General features: G+C 47.9%; 2 protein-coding genes across 20 annotated transcripts in view; one reads left to right on the top strand and one right to left on the bottom strand.

The window, feature by feature from the left end:
• The window catches only part of GCNT7 (glucosaminyl (N-acetyl) transferase family member 7), a 34,158-nt gene extending 17,641 nt beyond the window's left edge, over positions 1-16,517 (top strand). For 2 of the 17 annotated variants that reach the window (XM_045053463.1, XM_045053461.1), the window contains exons 2-4: positions 1,797-2,823; positions 3,626-4,030; positions 7,164-8,894. In XM_045053463.1, coding sequence (XP_044909398.1) covers positions 1,857-2,823; positions 3,626-4,030; positions 7,164-7,387 — 1,596 coding nt within the window. In that variant the 5' untranslated portion in view covers positions 1,797-1,856 and the 3' untranslated portion in view covers positions 7,388-8,894. Of the gene's footprint in view, positions 1-1,796; positions 8,895-9,186; positions 11,488-15,320; positions 15,450-15,805 lie in introns of those variants that run through there. The other 15 variants (XR_006595035.1, XM_045053465.1, XR_006595032.1 and 12 more) reach the window with 15 other exon arrangements.
• RTF2 (replication termination factor 2) overlaps positions 1-21,943 on the bottom strand; it is a 41,421-nt gene that overhangs the window by 14,041 nt on the left and 5,437 nt on the right. For 2 of the 3 annotated variants that reach the window (XM_045053469.1, XM_045053468.1), the window contains exons 4-6: positions 20,457-20,596; positions 16,946-17,024; positions 14,677-14,748 (exon numbers count right to left, since the gene is read on the bottom strand). In XM_045053469.1, the coding sequence (XP_044909404.1) occupies positions 14,677-14,748; positions 16,946-17,024; positions 20,457-20,596 (291 nt within the window). The remainder of the gene's footprint in view (positions 1-14,676; positions 14,749-16,945; positions 17,025-20,456; positions 20,597-21,943) is intronic. The other variant, XM_003983353.6, reaches the window with a different exon arrangement.

A 21,943-nucleotide genomic window follows, 5' to 3' on the forward strand; every position in this document is an offset into this window, starting at 1 on the left:
AATGTTGACATCTTACACGATCAGTCTTCTCCCTAAATTCGAAAGGATGCTCCCTGCATGCACTAATCATTAATTAATAAAAAAATAATTAATCAAAACGCCTTGGGTCACCTTTGTTCCTATTAAACCTATTTGTGCATTTCTACGGGACCCCAGAAAGGCAACTAAATTATTACCAAATAATTTTATCAGGTAAAGACATCTTGTTTTTAATCAAGGAAGCCTTCTCTAAAAAATTCATAAACTCGTTTCAACAAATCAAATTCTGTGATGAACAAATTCTCTTGATATATTGCTTCCTTTACTGGAAAGAGTTATAAAATGATACAGGTATAACAGCATAAAATGAAGTCTGCATAACATAGAACAGGACAGTATTCACGTCCAAAGTAAGTATTTGAGATTTTTTTTAACCTGCCAACGTTAAGGGCAGTAACACATGAAAACATGCTCAACATCCTGAGACATCAGGGAAATGCAAAGTGAAACCGCAGTGAATCAGCACCGTATACCTATCAGAATGGTTAAAATGAATAAATCTGACCACGCCAAGCACGGGCGAGGATACAGAGCTGCTTGAGCTCTCCCACTGCCGTGGGCAAGTGAAACAGCACAACCACTCTGGACAGCAGTCGGCAGTTCCACTCTTAGGTATTTGCCCCCAGAGAAGCAAAAACGCAGGTCCTGTTAACATCACCCCGAAAGCCTGCTGATTTAACATTCCAGAAGTTTCTACCAAGGGCTATTTTTGTAAAACTGCCATTGCTCCTAATTTAGAATTGTGTTTAAAAGGAAGAGAACATCCTTCCACTAATCACCCTACTGTGCCAAAAGAAAGCCTTAATCAAGCAACCTCGTAATTATGAGGTTGCTGAAGCAGTCATTAGGATTTTCTGTGAAGTCAGTAAATGTGAAGAGATCCACAGTAGCGTTATAAACAGCTACTCACCGAGTACTACTCATAAGAGTAGTAAACAGCTACTCACCGAGTGCCGCGTGTGGCCTGAGTCCCTCCAGGATGGCTGTACTCAGTTCTGACATCATGTTACATACGGGTGAATACGCGTGGCCAATAAACCCAAGAACCACAGCAGATCTTTTACTTTTGTAAACCACGTTTTGTGGCTACCTTTTCAGTTTTCCCAAAGGCTGATATATTTCAATCATCTGAACGCACTGCTGTTAATTCTGCGTCAGCAAAAGTCACCTAACCAGCAACCATTACATTTTGGTACTAAGGACTATCCCTTTCGGAAGAGTTATTGAAACACAGAAACAAAACGTCCGCACAAAGACTCGCGCACGAAAGCTTACGGCACCTCGTCATATCCCAACACTGGGAGCAATTCCGTGTCCTTCCACAGGTGAACAGATAAGCGGACTGTCGCCTGCCCACGGGACAGCGCACTGCACAGCAATAAGGAGGAAAGAACGGTCACAAATCTAATGAGCTGCATGAAATCTCAAAATCATTACCCAAAGTGAAAAGAGGCAAAAAGTACAGTCTACAGCTCTGTTTATATGGTTCCAGACCACGCAGCTGACGTACAGAGACAGAGAGGGCACAGAGACTGCCCAGAGACAGGGTGCAAGGCGGATGGAGTGAAAGGGGCACAAGAAATCTCTGGGCGGGGGGGGCGGGGGGGGACATGTGTCCTGGCGATAGTGGTGATGGTTTCGCGGGCACGCATGTCTACAAAGCTGAGCACACTTGGTGCTTTAAATACGTGTACTTCGGCAAAGCGGCAGGCTGGGGGAGAGTTATGCCACCCTGAATCTATCTGTTGTTCTCCTAGGAAGCCTAGAAGGAAAGAAATTCAAGCGGTGGTGATAAGAAGGCACCTGGAGCTGAAGACATGAGCCAGCTGCGGGCCACGAAGCCCGGACTCCTCGTGTGCACAGCTGTGTGCGTGTGCGTTTTTCTTTATTTAAGGGATCCACCTCCGGAGGAACCAGAGGAGTCCACCTATCCATCAGCGGTGGAATGTGGCTTTTATCCAGATGAACTGTGTTCAGCTTTGTTTGAAGGGAAAGAGGCCGCCCCCCAAATTGCAACTTTTTGTAACAACCCTCATGGTTCTCAAATACTTGCTCACTTGCGCACACCAGGAAACTGCTCCAGGATTTCCCAGGAGGTGCAGCTCATAACCAGACCCTTGTCTGCAGAAGAGGGCAACTTCTCTTTGGCATATATCGTGACTACTCACAAGGACCTGGCTATGTTTGTGCAGCTGCTCAGGTCTATTTACGTGCCTCAAAACCTTTACTGTATTCATGTTGACAAAAAGGCCCCAAAGAAGTATAAGAGTGCTGTGCAAACCCTGGTGAACTGTTTTGAAAATATTTTTGTTTCATCAAAGAGAGGAAGAGTGGCCCACACTGGCTTTACAAGACTGCAGGCAGATCTTACTTGTATGAGAGATCTGGTCCGTTCCAAATTTCAGTGGAACTATGTCCTTAACCTTTGTGGACACGACTTTCCAATCAAAACCAACAAAGAAATCATACGCTACATCAGGAGCAAATGGACTGATAAAAACATCACTCCTGGAGTAATGCAACCACCACACGTTGCATCCGAGACAAATGGAAGTCGTCTTGAATTCACCCCTGAAGGAAGTATCTACGGATCTCCAAACAGGAGATTCAAAGATGAACCACCCCATAACTTAACAATTTATTTTGGAAGCGCTTACTACGTACTAACGAGGAAGTTTGTAGAATTTGTACTGACGGACATCCGCGCAAAAGACCTGCTCCAGTGGTCCAGAAACATCCAGAGCCCAGAACAGCATTACTGGGTGACTCTGAACCGACTGAAAGGTAAGAACATCCAGCGATACAGCATCTGTTCAGATCAGAGGCAACAACAGATGCTTATTCGTAAGTGGAAATTGTATTTCACAATTTACCATGGCTTGGTGAAGAGCTCTATGTTTTGCAAGACCTCTTCCACTTTGGGGAGTACGGGAGGGTCTTTAGGGGTCTCAGGTTTGCTGAGAGACGGCCACGCGCCCAACCAGCCCGGCTGCTTTTGTTCCCTTTCCAGAAAGAAGTATGACCAATATCTGAGCACAAATCTTCAGAAACTCCTTCATTTCTTCATTCACTTATTAAATACCGCTGGGTACCTACGAGGGCCAGACATTGTGCTAGGGGCGCTTTTAAGAATGGAAAACATTAGGGGTGCCTGGGTGGCTCAGTAGGTTGAGCATCCGACTTCAGGTCATAATCTCATGAGTGGTTCGTGAGTTCGAGTCCCACGTCGGACCCTCTGCTGTTAGCACAGAGCCCGCTTCGGATCCTCTGTCCCCCTCTCTCTGCCCCTCCCCAACCTGTGCTCTCTCAAAAATAAACATTAAAAAAAAAGAATGGAAAACATTAAAAGTAGTAATTTTGGGGATAGCAAACATGATACCTCAGGTAGGTTTTCTGAGAGAGGGAAGTCTGATGTCCTCCCTTAAGTGGACTTACTTTCTCTTTGTATAAAGTTGATGTGGCTTCAAGTCTGAATGGTTATAATCGGTCCAGATGACCGTGCAAACACTGAATCCAGCAGAAATCGATTAGGATCTTAGTTTAATCGCTCCTATCCACTGAAAATCCTATTTTCACATCCCCTCAGAGGGCTGTTATGGAGAAACCCAACATCATCATGCCAAGGGCACACTAGGTGCGCTCAGGAAGTTACCAGGGATGGAGACGGGGATGAAAACGAAAGCCGGAACACAAGACCTTGGCCACGGCCGCCGCCCGCCCCCAAAGCGTAGCCTTTCAGCAGATGACAAGCAAGCACTTGCAGCAGGGTTGGACTTCCCTCCACCTTTCTCCCACTACCACATCTGGGGTGGGGGGAGCACAGCCAGGAAGAGCTGGCACCCTAGGGCCGAGCAGCTGCCTGCCCGCTGTAATGCTCGTTCTGTCTCCCCCTTAGATGCCCCGGGAGCCACACCTGACGCTGGCTGGGAAGGAGACATTCGAGCCATTAAATGGAGGAACGAGGAGGGAAGTGTTCACGATGGATGTAAAGGTAAAACTCGAACCAAAGCAAAAGCAAAAGCCTTCCAATTTTATGAAAACTATACAACTGCTGCCTCGATAGCATCGGGAGACGATCGTTAGCAGAAGTAGTGAAGGGATTCGTGAGTTTGCAATTACATGGGGCAATTTTTTTTCAAACTTCTTATTTGTAATATCTAGACAGAAAAGCTCACAAATCGTTAAGTACTTGGGTTGATAAATTTTCACAAAATGAACACACAACTCGGCTGCAACTTTACAAGTTTTAAGATAAAAATACACAAGCTGGCGGGTTTCTTCCACCTGCCCCTAGAACTCAAACTTAAACATTTATTTTAAAAAAGCTCTGTGTCTCCCTGGACCTCTGCCAGAGCAGACAAGTGAGAAATGCAGGCGATCAATCGATCGATCCAGAGCTCAGAGGTTGGCAGCAAACTCTTGCTGAGGGGAAGGTCTTTCTGCTTTGCCCTCAGGAGACTCTCCCTGGGAGCTGTGACTTCTTTTGCCCCTTTGTCTGGTGTCCCGGTGGCTTTAGTTACCAGGACAATACAGAACAGACTGGGGGTGGGGACGTCAGTGCCCCTCTTTGGTGAAAAGGCTGGAAAAGCAGCAGCTGACTGCAGACTCAGGCACAGCCCCTGGGAGAAAATGCCTAGGGAGTGGGAGACCCAGAACCGGCCTCTGGTCCTGCCATTCACGCCTACTCTCCCCACCGCTCTCCCCCCCCCCCCCCACCCGCGGCCCAGGGTGAGATGGCTGAGACGAGCAGAGGTGACGGGAGAACAGTCACAGCGCCATGCGGACACGTCCGGGAGGGAGAGGTGTGAACGCTCTGGGAGCCCACGAGGAAAGAAAAACAAGGTGCCTGATCTTTACGGGCCGCAAACTGTGCTGGACAGAGAAGGCAGGAAGAGCGGGGCAGCCGTGTGTGCAGGTGGCTGGGGCACAGCATCCTCTCTCCCAGGCATGTGGCCTGGCCTTTCTGTCTACACACAGCTTCCCAACCACCCCAGAAAATACCGCACAGACGCAACCACTGATTTTAATAGCGCGTCTAGGCGTGGGCCCTCGGGCTTGAGTCACAGTAGATCAGAAATACAAAATCAACCAGGTTCACCCAGTTTCCCAGCCGTTTAAAGGACTGATCTCAAAGAAACAGGTTGCAGACAAATTAAAAAATGTAAAACCCAATACCAGAGAATAACTCAAAGACCAGCAACTCCCGGGGCCATGTACACAGCCACTCTCCTGACAGGTACCAGGTCGGAAGGGCTGGAATAATTTTCTAGTGTTTTCAATAAATAGTTTAGCCATGATTCAATTAGGGGGCTCTTCACACAATAAGAAGGTGACAGTTACACAGGCTAAGAAGCAACCCTGGCCTTTCTTTAGAAAGCAGGGCTCACTGCCATTACACACTGGGGTTGACAAGACCGGTGAATAAATGCTCACGAAAGACCGGGGTCGGGGCTCAGATGCTTCCTGAAAACATGATTCACTCACAGAGTAAGAAGTCATGAAGGGTGGCTGCTACCAATAATACAGTCATGATTTAGAATTCTTATAACGACAACCTGAATATTTCCATATTCCGTAAATCTTAACAAAAGTCACTGTTGCCCCAAAGCGAACACTTCAGCAAGTTCTTGCCGCTGCTCACTTCAGACTGCAAACTGTCCACTAGGAAAGCAGCGAGACAAGTGGCCGCCACGAGTCAGCCCCCGCCTTAGGCCGAGCCCTGGCAGTGACCGGGGTAGAACCTTCCGGAGCCCTGCGCTGGGCCCGCAGTCAATCCTCACAATGACTCTCAGGTACTCACTATCGTATTCACACCTCACAGATGAGGAACCCCAGGCTCAGAGAAGTGAGGTCACCCCCGGTGTCACAGGAAGCAGCACAGGAAGTGGCAGAGCTGGGTCTCTAAGCAGGTGCCGCTGTCTGCTGCCCCTCCAGTGGACGAGCATGCACAGAGTGACGGTCGTCCCGCTGTCACCAGCAACAAAGAGTTTTGTTTACTTGTAATCACCCAAACGGCACGAATCCAACTCTGAGGACTTTCCACAGGCCTGTGCCCCCTTCCTGGCTCACATTCACGCGTACAGACAGTAGAGACCATCCAGCTACCACCGAGGTGCAGCTGAATCTCCTTTCACTACGTCCTACGCTGTTCACGCAGCGTGTCTCCACAGTCGTACTTTCCACCTGGTTCAGTGTAATTCTATTGAGAGTCTGTGACACTGTGCCAAGAACGTCTACCGGTGAGAAAGATGTCAGTCGTGACAAGAGCCGCCGCTTACAGAGTGCTTACTCCGCCTGGCCCTTTACCAGATGAATGCGTGCTCACTGGGGGAAGGGTCTTTCCACCTTGTCCCAGTCTTACACACAGCACTGGACGGTTCTACGCGTGCAGTTCCGCCCCTTTTCTGTATTTCCCTCAGATGGGCTTTCAGAAGTAGGATCGATGGGCTGGCGTGGAGAGGAAAGCAGGGCGGAGCTGAGCAGAGACAAGGTCTCCAAAGTGGATCGACCTCTGCCTCACTCCTCTGTGAACCGAACCGGAGGTGGTAACGAAGCACCTTGCAGCACTGGCCGGGGGGGTTAACAGAGAAAGGAGGAAGAGCTGAGTGCAGCGTCAGGCACCTAACGTGTGCTGCTGAGTTCGTCGCGAAGGAACCCAGCACTGGAGTCGACCCATGATTCCAATTTTAATGACTTCTATCTGTATCAAACGCTCACTCTGCACGGGCAAGAGAAGGCCGAAGCAATGCCACATTAACACCGACGCAATTCCTGCAAACTCCCCACAACCAAGGAAAACAAACGTTCGTGGGGCCCAGTTCAGAATTTAGACTTGGCCCGGCAAATGCATGCTAAGACGTCTCCCCTGTGCTCGTGACTAACGAACATTCCACAGTGTCCCCTTAAACAAAGTAGCCATTAAACAGAAAGAATGAAAGTGTCCCTGCCGCCATAGATTCAAAACCCAACCCAGAAGCCCCAATCGGAGCAATCGCGGAGATCATGTTTAGTCTGACCTCCCGTGAAGCAGGGGCCTTCCCGATGACCTTGGAAGAGCATCACTTTTTGGTGTGAACGTAAACTGACGAGACAAAGGCACTAGGTTTTTGTGCTTCTTTCTACAGGGCGCTACGTCCACGAGAGCTGCGTGTATGGACCAGGAGACCTGCCGTGGATCATTCGGTCGCCTTCTCTGTTTGCCAGCAAAGTGGACTCGACAGACCCCCTGGTGGTCACGTGCCTGGAGAGGCGGCACAGGCTCCAGGCGCTGCGGCAGGCAGAGGTCCCTGCGGAGCCACACTGGCGCTTTCAACAGGAGAGTCATTTTAACACGACACGGAGCCGCTGAGCTGGACATTTGGAAGCGTCTGTGCTCTTACTGGTATCGCCGTGTCCCTGACTTGTGACAAGAGAACATTAACCAAAGAAGAAAGAATGAGAACTGGTTCCTTGGTACAAGCTAGCCCTAAAGTGAACTCAGAGATACGCTATTGACAAGACTTTCCTATAAATCACAGGCCGCTCTTACGGCTTCGAGGAAGAAATCACGAGAGGAAAGGTATTGCTCAAGGTACCGTTGGGGGCTCCTGGATCAGCCAAGTGAGGTCGGACTGCCTCAGTAAATAGCTGCTGCAAATCGAAGCCTCAAGTTAGAACAAAAACAGATCTTGCTTTGAAGATACTACCGTGTATGAGATTCTAATCAAGAGCAAACTCTCACTGAAAACAAAACTCTGCTGATCTAAAACAGTGCTCTTTGGCTGGGAACCATGTAACTTTGTTCTGGTAATCCTAGAAAAATACAGAAGAGTCCACTTCTTTTGGGTAAAACGAAACTAATCCAGAGCTGAAGCACACTTTCTTAAAAAGGATGCTATAAGCTTCTGGAGTCAAGAGCTTCTGCCCTGGTGGGTACGTACTACGTCTGGTCTGACACCAACCACAACCACAGGGGGCTTTGGGGCATTTGAAATGTGGAGAGTATGCCTGATTAAGTGACTTTTTGTCTTTATTTAACTTAAAAAATTTTAATAAACTGAAATTTTAATAGTCACATGTGGCTGGCGGTTTCCACATTGAACAACATAGGTCAAAGGCGGGAATGATCTTAATTCTCCCTACTCAACAGACTCGGGTCTCTAAAGAGTCCATAACTTTTTCATTGTCCTGTTGAGGATTTTCTGTATATTCTCTTTCTCTAAAAGAGTTCGTGGCATTGTACAAGACTGAAAACGTACAACCATTAAGTGGCACCACATAAAACAACTCAAATAAAGAAGACACTAAAGAAATAAATGTATAATTCAAAGGCAAAGTCTAAAGCCTCGGGAAACTGAAGCTTTGCAATGAAACGAAATCAAATCTACTTAGTCAATGAAAATAGCCCTTGGAAAGCACAAAGCTAGATAGAAGGAAAAGAGCCTTCGAAAGCACAAATCAAATGTAACTAACCATAGAACATTAACATCACCATTTCAACAAACATTTCTTCCACCTCGACGCCTAATTCCAAGGAAAGCACATGCTGAAAATGTTAAGACTGTCAAAGACAAGGCCACCAAGAGCCCCACGACAGCACAGTTCTGCTTTTCTACACGTTTTTTCTACACAGGGCTCACGGGTGGTACCAACCAGCTACGTTCTGACTGCCTGTTCAGAAAGCTCAAATTCACCACGACGGTGTCCCTATATTTTAGAACAACTCACTAACAAGTTAAGTGCAAAACCCAGTTTTAGGGGCGCCTGGGTGGCTCAGTCGGTTGAGCGTCTGACTTTGGCTCGAGTCATGATCTCACGGCTTGTGAGATCAAGCCCCACGTTGGGCTCTGTGCTGACAGCTGGGAGCCTGGAGCCTGCTTTGGATTCTGTGTCTCCCTGTCTCTCTGCCTCTCCCCCGCTCATGTTTGGTCTCTCTCTCTCTCTCTCAAAAATAAACATTCAAAAAAAATTTTTTTAAAAAACCACCCATTTTTTAAAAAGCTGGTATCTTTCCAAGTCACTTGAAACATGAGCCTACCTTCATTTCCCTTCAATGTCCATTCACGGCATGGTCACATGACTATGAGTGGGTCCAATACAGGCGTCTACTTAAGAGATTTGCTATGAGGAGGAAGCACTTAGAATTCTAATGTCTGACGTGTCTCACAGATGAGGAAACTGAGGCACGGGGCAATGATGGGACTTTCCAGGAGCACACGGCTAAGCAAGGGCAGCTGGGACTTGGACCCAAGCAGACAGTCTGGCCCCACAGTCCAAGCCCTTACTGCACCACGTCACCTCGTACAAAGACACAACGGACTCAAACACAGAGCCACCCTCAAAGGATCAGACGTAACAGAAGCCGCTACCTCAACAACTTACTCGAGTAACAGATAAAGTAATAATAATACAAGTAACTCAAAGGCACGGGGGAACGCAGCAGCGGGAGGTTCAGGGAGGGACAGGCTGGGTCGTAGTGGCGTGCTAGGGGAAGCGCTGGGAGCGAGTGGAGGCTGACAGGCAGGCAGCCACCAAGGCTGGGCCGGGCTGGCCAGGCCAACATGAAGCAGCAGCCTCCGCTAGCGTTAGAACCAACCGGAAACTGCTGTCACTTGGAGTCAGACTCTTACTGCATTCGTTTGTTAAGAACACAATCCAATCACAAGCAAAAAATGTCTGAGTTATGCTGCTACAGACTGTGTCTTAAAGGTGATGCATTAATAGGGATCTTGAGATCATTTCTCTTTCCAGGAGTAGAATCTTCTTGCTAATATGTAGATTCTACCGTTCAATTTTCTATTAGATTTTTCTTATACGTGAAAAAGTTCAAGGTGGCCTGTGATATCTATCATGCGGTTCCCTGAGGCTTAATACTTCTGAAGCCCATGAAGATGGCAGAGAGCTCACCCTAAGGAGGCCAGAGCCTGAAAAAAAAAATCAACATCTGCAGACCACTTTTGAAGATACCCCTTCCCTAACATTTTCTCCCCTCTCCGTCCCACCTCTCCATGGAAGGACAGCAAAAGAAGGGCACCTGGCTGGCTCAGTCGGTGGAATACGCGACTCTTGATCTCAGGGTCTTGAGTCCAAGCCCCGTGTCAAGCGTAGAGCTTACTTAAAAATAATAATTAAAAAAAAAAAAAAAAGAACCAGCGTAAGTTTTTCTTCCACTTCTGGCTTCACAATATGCACAGCACCCCACTCACCTACCACAAAGGCTAAATAAATGAAGCCAGAAAATGGCAAGTCGAATGCTCCTCATCATACCTCCGACATCTGAAGTGGGGATTCTCAAACTTCACTGTGCACGCAAATCCCCAGGGCATCTAGTGGAAATGCAGATTTTGATTCCACAGGTCTGGGCCTGCGTCGCTTAAAAAGAGAAAAACAAAAACCTCCCAGGTGATGCCAATATGGCAGGACCACGGATCATGCTCGAGTAACGAGCACAGAGTGTATTTTACAAACTGTAATTACTCCAATGTGTTTCTCCTTATTACAAGAAGGGAAGAACACAGTGGGGAATACAATTAGGTTTCTGGCTACTGACTTGTTTACAGTGAAAACAAACAAAACAACCTAGCAACTACCCCTCTTCGGACCCTGCTGGCAAATCGAGTGTGCACTCTGTGCGTTTCAGAGCACAGAAGCAGAGCTGTCTCAAACCCTTGGGTCTCCTCTAGCAGATCGAAAAACCAACTGTGAGTGAAACTACCAAGTGAAGAGTAGAGAAAAAGTCAACCCCGAAGATCCCGAGGGTCTCCCTGCCATCATTCTTATGACACCGGTTTCTCTAAATTTCAGACGTTATTTTAAAAAAGGAAAATATCTGTTTCAGCCTCAGACGCTGTCACTTTATCTCCCTTTGCTGGCGCTTCCACGACGCGCTGTGGCTGAAACTCCTCCATCATTCTTCCTGTTGGCACTCGGGCAGAAAGTGCTGGTGTTCCCTTGTCCCTGGGCATCCAGCTGGGCCACCTTCCCCGGGCTTCCCTGCCGTTGTCAGGTGTGGTCACAGGCAGCGGAGGTGATGAGCGCCACTTCCGGGCCTGGGCCGAGAAAACCTCCTACGCTGGGTGCTCCCTCCGCTGCTCCTGTCAATGGGACGCAGCACATTCCCAAACCCAGACGAGGTCTGAGCCGTAAGACAGCAGGAGCCTGAACCTTGACTCTGCCCTGGATAAGAGCTGCCGAACCAGGAACTTTTGCTGTATTAGCCACTGGAACTTGAGGGCTGTCCGTCTTAGCGGTCAGCCGGCCTTGATGGACATACTTAGTATCACTGAACTTCGGAGACTTTAAATTACAAGTATGAGCTTGATTCCTGGAAACAGTATACAAATGTGTCATTCAATTTAATATTTTATTTTTAATTTTTTTTTAATATTTGATTTTAAGAGAAAGAGAGAGAGAAAGAGATAGATGAGTGGGGGAGGGGCAGAGAGAGAGAGAGAGGGAGACAGAATCTGAAACAGGCTCCAGGCTCTGAGCTGAGCGGTCAGCACAGAGCCTGACGCGGGGCTCCAACCCACAAACCGTGAGATTATGACCTGAGCCGAAGTCGGATGCTTAACCGACTGAACCACCCCGGTGCCCCTCAATTTTTTAAAATGTTGTTGTTTGAAACCTCCATCTAAGAGGAGAGCATCTACGAACTCACTATAATCTTTCCTCTCACGTGTTAGAACCCGAAGCCCAGAGTATTCCTGAGCCAGCAGCGGTGTGTGACCTAAAGCCGATGGGCACCGGGCTCTCGCTGTTCGCCGTGTGGGTGAACAGCTCCCACTCACGTGTGCCCCCGAATGTCCACGCTCTTTGCTTTTCTAAATGGCAAATACCATATAGTGGTATACGCTGAATGTGTCCCCCACAAAGAGTTGAAGTCCTTGCCCTCAGTACATCAGAATATGACCTCCTTTGGAAATCAGGTCACTGTGGATATAATTAGTTAACATGCAGTCACTAGGGTGGGCCCTAAACCAGTATGACTGGCGTCCTGATAAAAAGGAGAAATCTGGACACAGAGAGGACTCCGTGGAGAGAGCACCGTATGAAGACGCACAGGGAGTAGGTGCCATCTCACAGTCCTTAGAAAATAAGCAGCCCTGCCCATACTGTGATTTCGGACTTTGGGGCCTCAAGAACAGTACATTTCTGTTGAGTTGCCCAGTGTGTGGTGCCTTGTTAAGGGAGCCCTAGGGAACTGATAGCATCGAGTATTCAACCTAGCTATGCAGGGGCAGTTTTCACATGAGTCCTAGAAGCTTAAAAGTGCTCACTATCTTGCTTTTCTGGCAACAGATTACTTTTTAAGAAAATTCTCGGGGCCCCTGGGTGGCTCAGTCGGTTAAGTGTCCGACTTCAGCTCAGGTCATGATCTCACAGTCTGTGGGTTCCAGCCCCGCATCGGGCTCTGTGCTGACAGCTCAGAGCCTGGAGCCTGCTTCTGATGCTGTGTCTTTCTCTCTCTCTGCCCCTCCCCTGCTCATGCTCTTGCTCTGTCTCTGTCCCTCTCTCTGTGTGTCAAAATAAAGATTAAAAAAAATTAGAGGAAAAAAAGAAAATTCTCTCCCTGAGGTATTCCTGAATGACAGCCAATGTCCTGCCTTGACTGCCGGAGGTTCGGACAGCGGTGGGGGCCGCCCTTACGAGACAGGAAGAGCCAGCACTCCTGGTTCTGACCTGCCCTCTGCCCCCCTCGTCAGCCCTGCTGCCCTCAGTCCCCCTTTCCTCCTGCTTCCTTCCTTTCCCTTGAAGTGCTCAAGGTACTGACGTTTACAAGTTCACTAGCATCCAAGGGCACCTGGGTGGCTCAGTCGGTTAAGCATCTGGCTCTTGATTTCGGCTGAACTCATGATCTCCTGGTTTGTGAGTCTGAGCCCGTGCTGGGCTCTGTGCTGACAGCAGGGAGCCTGCTAGGGATTCTGTCTCTCCCTCTCCCTCCCTGCCCCTCCCCAGCTTGTGTTTTCTCTCTCAAAATAAATGAACTTAAAACAAAATTAGAAGTTCACTCGTATCCAGTCACTCTCCAAGCACCAAAACAAGGTCTCAGGTTCCCTTGCAACGTTCTAGTTCCTTGATGTAAAACCAGCTTCTCTGTAACGCTCCGTGCAGGCAGCCCTGTTGTGCTACAAATGTGTCAACGTGGTCACCGACGTGGACCGCGAGGGGGGCCTATGCAAAGGACAGCTTCACGCCGTCCCAGGGATGGTTCCCATTCCGGGCAGAAGAAGACAAAGGCTGGCTGCTGTGGACCACTTAGTCCCCCAAACCCGGTCGCCCAATGGAATCATTCTGGAAACTCCTGAATAAGAGCAGAAACCCATGGGGTGCTACTCCAACCGTGGAGATTCTGACTCAGTGGGCCTGATGTGGGCCACGGGAGCTTACACCACCGCGGTGACTCTACCATGCGGCCTGGTCTGGGAACCACGGATTTAGGGCGTTTGGCTCCTGTAATAAATTTCAGCTTCGTTTCCCACCTTCTCATATTTCTATGCTTTTCAGCAGACTTCCTGAGTGTTCTCGCGAACGCTCGAACACACAAAAAACACCTTCCATACTCTGGGGGAAAACACACATACACCTGAACAGAAAGTCTACGTAGTTCCCCTCCTGCCCGAAGGGGGCCCAGGCCAGTGGAGTGCTGGGTCCCGTGGTGTTTCGCCCATGGGCGTCACCTGCACCTGACGCCACAGTCGGACTCCTGTTCCGCTGTCGCTCTCCATGCATCCCGCACAGGTCTACGCGTTCGTGCTCCCACGGGCGTCAGTGGCTCTGCGCTGTAGGCCCACCTGCACCTGCCCCTTGGCCTGGCCCTGGAACTTCCCGCCACCCCGGGGGACTCACTCCCCTGGCCTCTCCCCTTGCTCCCACACTCCGCCCCACCCAGACGGGACGACACCTCGCACCTCTGTCTCCACAGGCTGCCTGGGCAGCCTCCTCCCTCTGATGCGGCAGCTGCTCCTCTCCTCTCCCTCCTCCCTCCGATGCGGCAGCTGCCCCTCCCCCTCCTCCCTCTGATGCAGCAGCTGCTCCTCTCCTCTCCCTCCTCCCTCCGATGCGGCAGCTGCTCCTCTCCCTCCTCCCTCCGATGCAGCAGCGTCCAGCTCTTCCGCCACCCACACCCACACGCTATGCCACCTACATCCTGTCGCGTAGCTTCAGGCCTCCCCGCCGACGCGCCGTGTCTCGATGTACTTCTGCGCACGTGCCCGTTTCTAATTTTACTTAGATTTACTTTAAATGTTAACGGGGCATTCTTGCCATAAGTATAAAAACGGCACCCCTGCCGCACACGTAAAGCAGCCATAACCACGCAGGACACAAAACAAGTCTCTCTTGACCCGCCAGCCGGAGCTCCGCGTGCAGCATCCTCCCCCCGCAGCAGCCCTGCACGGGTCAGAGAGCCAATGAAAACCTACTCGGAGCCTTGCCCCTCGAGGCACGCAAGAAGTCTGAAGGAGACCGAAATGCGACTCCCCGGGGCGCTCTCCGGTATCTCGCAGACACGTGTGGGGTCCCATCTGCGCACTGCCTCCCACCGACACTTGCACCACTGGTGGTCACGTCCCGACCTCTGTGAAAGTCTGATGAGAACCATGCTCTGCCTTCGAGGCTTAGAACGCACGTCTCCTCCTTCATAAAGCCACTGCTCACCGGCACAGTCAAAAGGAAGTTCTCTGGCCCCTGAGCTCCAACGACATCTTTACCATCCACTTGGAAGCTGGCCTCAAAAAAAAAAAAAAAAAGTAGGGGCGCCTGGGTGGCTTAGTAAGTTAAGTATCCAACTTCGGCTCAGGTCATGATTTCATGATTCATGGGTTTGAGCCCCATGTCAGGCTCTCTGCTGTCCGTGCAGAGCCCGCTTCGGATCCTCTGTCCCTGCCTCTCTCTGCCCCTCCCTCACGTGCGTGCACACACACTCTCTCTCTCTAAAATACACACTTAAAAAAAAAAAGGGATCCTTCGTCTGACTTATGATTCCTGCAGGACTGCACTCCCTTGAGCACAGACTGGGCCATCCCTTTCCTAGGAGCGCCTGTCACCTCACCTTCCACACAAGATGTCATAAGCACAGGTGAATAAATGACATGAATCAATTTCTGAACGCATTCTGTGAATTTCTTCTCTTTTGTAAAAGCTTAACGAGGCAGATTCCAAATTCTGGGATGGCTTTATTCATAGTCACCCTAAACTGGAAACAACTCCATGCCCCTCGGTGACTTCTTCACCAGCAACCAACTACCTTTGGCCCGCATGCAGTCGCCCAGGGTGTCCTCCACATCTGGCTTCTTTCACAGAGGGATCGTTTTGAAACTGCAGGACACCTGGTCCAGTTTAAGCTGCTCTCTGGCCTCCTACCGCACCTCGAACAAGATCCACAAGCCCCAACGTGGGCGGCTGGGCGCGGTATGAAGTAACCCCTACCTGTAAGTTTCTCCTACTTCTCCTCTCCTGCACCACCCCCCCCCACCCCCGCTCGCCCCCCAGCCTTCTGTTCTCACACTAGCCACATCCTGTCACTTCCCAGCTTTGGCTCCAACTCTGCTTGGCTGGCTCCTTTGTGCCCTTCAGGTCAGCTCAAGCCTCCAGGGGCGCCTCTGTCACCACTGCGCCAGCCTCTCTCCCTCTGGGACGTCACCCCGTTTCTTTCCTGGCATCTGTCACAGTCGCTACTGCCTTGAGCCTCCTTCCCTGTTGTCTGAGTGCCTCTCCAACTGGGATGTGGGGTCCGTGAAGGCAGGGACTGTGACGATCTCACCCACTAGGCTCTCTCCCCATATAGTGCTCAGGACACAGGCTGGCCCCTGACAGGTGTTCAGTGAAAGCTGTTCAACGAAAGGATAATTCACAACAGGAGAACCAGAACGAGGGACTTGAAATCCAAGCTGAGTTAACGTGGGTGAAAGTATAATCGGGAGCTGTTGGCATCCAGATGTTAAACTAAATGGTAAGTTTTCCGCAGGCGAACAGCACGCCAGAGACACAAATGTCTGGGGGCTGCCGCAGCAACGCTGTGAAAGTGGGGCCATCGCTATTTCTGTCATGTGACCCGAACAGGTGAGCTCCTACATCATGTATTTGCTCTCTCGTGTGAGCACTTACTGAGGACACAGCACGTGCCCTGCAGAGAATAAGCTCTGGAGGGTGATGAGACGGACAAGCCTCGCCCCTGCTCCCAAACACTCACAGGAGGAGCACAGGGGAATTTTAGGGCAGCGGAAATACTGTGTGTGATGCTACAATGGTAGGTACACATCGTCCCACGTCTGTCCACACCCACAGGACGTGCAAGTGAAACTTCACGTAAACTGGAGATTCTGTGAGATGGTGTGTGAAGGCAGGGTCGTCAGCTGTAACAAATGCACCCACTGGTGGGGATGTTGACCGGGGGGAGGGGCAGAAGGAATAGGGGAAATTCTTTACTTTCCTCTTAATTTGCTAAGAACCTAAAACTACTCTAAAATAAATAAATAAAGTCTTATGGGGGGGGGGGGACAAAGTAACCGCCTAGTCCTGTGGGAAAACCACCATGGAAATACCAATTACATTCTGATGAGGAGAGTGAGCTAACAAGGTGCCGGGGGAACAGGGAAGGAGGCTCAGCAGCAAAGGTTCACAGGGGGCATGACCTCCCCAGGCTGGTAGGTCACGGAAGACGGAACAAAGGCACAGCAGAGAGGTCAGGGAGCAGCCCAAGCTTGGCCTGAGCCGGACAGGCCTGCAGGGACTGGTCACCAAAGGCTGTCTGGGTCTGTTTCCAACAAAGACGAGCCATGGAAGGGCTTTAATCAGAGAAACAACGAATCAGATCTATTTCAGAAAGAACTGAAGCATGTGAAATGACACATGGAAGGAGGAACCCTAAACTGTGTGACTTCCTCAGCTACCAAGAAGGAACAAATGACATGTGTCAACAACTCACCGTGTGACAAACTTCTGCTTTTATCTCTTTCAAGGCTCGTTCAGAAAACACACAACCACAGCACCGCAGGAAGCAAAACCTGGAGAAGGAACCCAAAATGGAAGATGACTTAAGTAATAATTTTTAAATTACAGCCGGATTATCAGCTAACATTTGTTCAGTTTAGACAAAGGCCAAGGGCTAAAACAGAAAAATGGTCACATTTGATTCCATTACAGGAAAAAAACTAGTACATCCTATATACCTATTTATACGTAGAAAAAGAAACAGAAATAGAGAAAAACACAGGCCATGGTCCCATTCCTGCTGCCTTGCAAAAATCCTTTAGAATCAAGTCTCTCCTACAAATAAGATAAATACATTAAAAATAAAACCACAAACATAAAAAGTCAAAAAGATAGAATAGGAACTCAGAGAGAATATTTTAAATATATATATATGAGATTGAGTATGAGTATTCAAAATGCTCTTAAAAAGCAAAAATAAACAGTGTGCTAGAAAAATGGGCAAAAGACATTCACATGTGATTCACAAAAGAACGATAATTGGCCAAAACATAAAAAATGTTTAACCTCAACTGTTACAGAAATTCACTGCAAAACGTCATATAATGTTTTACGTATCCGACAGTGACAAAAGAGACTGAAGGTGTCCAGCAGGAAACTGAGGAAACAGGCATGTCTGTTGGGGGGCGGGGGGTGGTGCAGCACGGTGCATCTTAGAAGGACAATTTGGCAGAGTCCCGCACAAGAATCACCTTTCGGAATGTCTCCTATAAAGCCTGCCCACGAGGGTACAGATGCGTAAATATGTATTCATGAAGTTGTGTAGGACAGCGCTGCTTGGAACAGGAAAAAGAAAGCACCTAAATGTTTGCGAGCAGAGGAATGGGTATGTAAGTTTGGAACACTCACACAGCTATAAAAAGAGTAAGGTAAATCTGTACGCAAGGCTATAAAAACATACTCAAATTAGAGAAGTAGGACAAAAAAGAGGTTATGATATGTATACTCTGTTGAACACGTTTACATTTCTATTGGCAGAGGCGTAGGGAAGTGTGGTGTATGTGCATTGGTGCTGGGCGGGTCTGCAGGGGGCATTAAACTCCAAACAACCAAGAATGCTGCCGCTGGAGGCGAGGACTGGGGGAAAGGGGCAAAAATCATCAGGTGTACATTTTACTTAACTGTTCCTCTAAAAATGCCACAATAGAAGGTCTCTCCAATTCCCTAGGGATTATAGTGGCTGCAGCATGCCTCAACAGAAACCCAATTACCAACAACCATACTAAATTCACTTACTGTTGTTTACGACAAAAAAAAAAAAAAAAAAAAAAAATTCTATTTTATGGATGCTTACTAACTACTAGTAATTTAAATTTGTTTATTTTTCTTTAAACAAAGGCTCAATGTTTTCATTACACCAGTCACTTATTTCTGTTTTTCTCTATATTTGAATCTTTATTATATAACATTTAATAAATGTACAAAGTAACCCCCAAATCAATTTTCTAGTGTGGAGGCCCTATTAATAGCAGGAGGGCAAAGCCAAAACACACAAATTCACTGGGAAGAGAAAAGAGAGATTAGCAAGGGATGAAAGGGAAAAACTAGGGAAACCACAATTGAAGCAAAAGCTATAGGTAACCCCTGCTCAAGACCCCAGAGTTGAGTCTGTTTCTGCTAAGTTCCTCTTTTGGGGTGAACCATGGTTTTCTTTTCTTTTCTTTTTTTTTTTTTTTTTTCAACATTTATTTATTTTTGGGACAGAGAGAGACACAGCATGAACGGGGGAGGGGCAGAGAGAGAGGGAGACACAGAATCGGAAACAGGCTCCAGGCTCTGAGCCATCAGCCCAGAGCCTGACGCGGGGCTTGAACTCCCGGACCGCGAGATCGTGACCTGGCTGAAGTCGGACGCTTAACCGACTGCGCCACCCAGGCGCCCCAAACCATGGTTTTCTTTAAACAAAAAAAAGTGGGAAGCCAGACACAAAAGGTCAAACACTGAATGATTCTATGTATAGGCAGTATCCAGAAGAGGCAAATCCATGCAGACAGACAGCAGACTGGCGGTGGCCAGGGGCTGGGACTGCTCCACGGTCAGGGGGTTTTCCTTGGGGGTGAGGGAGACCGAGAAAGGAACTAGGCAGAGGTGCTGACCTTTATGTTATGACTTTCACTTCGAGATAACGTGTATGTACCCATGTGCAGAAACACACACGAAAGTACGACAAGCTTAGGTAGGTGAGTCGGCTTCCCCAGAATATTGCCTGCTTGACCCTAACAGTGAACTTTAGCTTTTAACTAATTGATTAATTCTTCTTTCAGCTCTATTTAGGTATAATTGACAAACACAAATTATACACATTCAGGGTGCACAACTTGATGATTTGATACGTACACACACTGTGAAATGATTACCATCAAGCCAATTAACACACCCACCACCTCAGTTACCACTAAATGGTAAACTCTGAGGGGCTTAAAGGATTTAAATTCACACTGTCTGAAGAGTAGCATCTTTAAAAGCTCCCTGGGCCGAAAATTTTACTTCTCTCCAAATCCATAGAGCCACAGGTTATTCCAATTCGGAGCACGGTGCTTCCTCCCTCAGGCACAGTTTGCCCCGCACAGCGCACACACGTCTGTTAAGCAGAAGTGTGCAAAGGTGCCGGAATGCTCCAGGTTCAATGTGGTTGTTTAAAGACCAACGGAAGTTTGTACTTAGGTGAGCTACGTCTCCCCTCCGCCCCCAGCCTAACCCCATTTCCTGAATGAAAATGGTCAAAAATTACTACCTTCCACATGTAATGTGTTTGGCAGAAGATTCCAGATGACAACTGGGACTACCAGCTTTTAAAGATATTTCTAAATGGTGGGAAAAGAGGTTAAACCTTCGGCTCACACTGAGGCATCCTATAAAAAGGCACCTACTAAGCCATTCAACACTCATATTTTTTAAGGCAGAAGTACACAGGTCACTTACGTTCGCTACACGAATGTCAACCTTAAGATTTCTGGTGCTCTGGTCAGAGGATTTGTTCGCTCCAAATTTGAAGCAAGTTACCATCACCAGCTGGGTCTTTAGCTGACTGACTGACCACACATTCAGTAAAACGATTTTCCGCTGCCTGTTTTTCGGCAGTTATGAGGAAATGGAAGTCGTCTGGTGGGCAACATTTGTCCTTTGCTTTCTCTCCCAGAGGAAAAGACCAAACAATGCACCTCCCGTGTCGCATGAGGAATTTTAAAACTCCCTCCCTACTTTCGGCTCTCCTCCCCTCAGGAACAGAAGGCACAGGCTCCGAAGCTAAGCGCACTTGGACGCCACGTCACAAACGGCCACCAGGGAGTTAACACGGCCTTGTGCCAGCTCTGTTGCCTCCGAGGCACCCCCAAACCAAAGGACGCTTTAAGCAGTCTGTGCGATCATAAAGCCACACGCAAACCCTAACAGTGCCCGTCCGTCTGACCGGACTCTCCATCAGCTGCCCCACGTCCATTACTGACCTGTGCCGGCCATTCATCTCCAAGCCCACAACGGGGCAGATGAAACGCGCCCGCTGGAGGTCATCGTGTTTGTCACCCTTTGTGTTTCCTTTATCCCCTTCCCAGGCGGGATTATCAGAAAGCCTTAGTTCTGTCACATTCTGTGAAAAAACATCAATATTTTAAGAATTCATCTGATAAGTGGATCCTCCTTAGCCTCAACGACTGCCGAAGTCAGCAGAGAAATTATTACAGTCCTTTCCCGTCCAAACCTCTTCTTCCTACTTTCCTTTGGCCGTCACTTATAATATGAAGAAAAACTGAAACCACAAATTGTGATAGAAAACGAGTTTTCCAATTTGCTGACTGGCAAGTGAATTAGTTAATTTCTACTTTACAATTATTTTGACATTTAGGGGAAAGTAACTTTGGACATGAAAAACTACACCCCTAAGAGAAAGCTCTGTATCAGTTTCATCCAGAAAGGAACATTTTCCTTCTCTGCAGATGAATCCTCACTGAGGTGTTCCATATTACTGGCCGCCCATGCTTATTTAATAACTGAACAGACAGTAAAATCTATGAGACCACGGTCTAATATCCAAAGCAGAATATTAGCCAGAGAATACTATTAGATCCCAAGATCTGGCCATTCAGGTTTTCAAAAATTCACCTTCACAAGGAGTGATCTAATGGCTCCACTTGAGCATCTGACATTTAACCCACCATTTTGATTTCAGCACTCCGGACAGCAGCCGAGAGCCTTGCAAGGAAAGCCACTGTGCCTTGGGTGGGCTTCCTGGTTGATGCGGCCATGTGTCTCCTCAAGTTCTCTAAGTATGTGTGGACTAGTATATGACAGTAATGATAATCTGGCATATTTGCATCATTTTACCTGAATCCTTCTGCTTTTACAGTTCTGATTTCTTGGAATTTTTTTCTTTTTTGCATTAAAATTAAAAGTTCAACCATGTACCTTAAATATTATTTTAAATCTGGAACTGTATAAATTAATTTCAATGATCATCATATTCAAATAAGATCACTACGCTACCATGGGTCTTTTAAGGAATGAATTCTCTTCCCAAGATAAAAGGTGACAGAAATCAACATGGTTATTTCTAAAGCATGACTTTAGCTACATCTCAGAATTACTAATTTGCCTGAAATTAACTTTTCTTGTATCCTGTAATCATTGCAAGAATTCAAACAAAAAACCTAATATCATAATAAAAATTTTTAAAAGAAAAAGAAAAGAAAAACCCGAAGCCTTATATGGGGAGTCAGGGATTCTGGTTCTGGGTTAAATGTGTCATTCATTGTGTGGCCTCAAAAAGTCATGGATAGTGAGAATTCCCACCTGTGGGATGAAGTGTTTGACAAGCTTGATGGTCCCCAAGTTCTCTGCCACTTTTCTGATTTTTCTCCCATCGACCAGATTTGAAAGATTTTGTCCTCTCAACCAACTTCCTTTACTAAAAAACTTTTTTTTCCATTAAAAAAAAAAC

The sequence above is a fragment of the Felis catus genome, chromosome A3, assembly GCF_018350175.1.
Source record: "Felis catus isolate Fca126 chromosome A3, F.catus_Fca126_mat1.0, whole genome shotgun sequence".
Classification (NCBI taxonomy): domain Eukaryota; kingdom Metazoa; phylum Chordata; class Mammalia; order Carnivora; family Felidae; genus Felis; species Felis catus.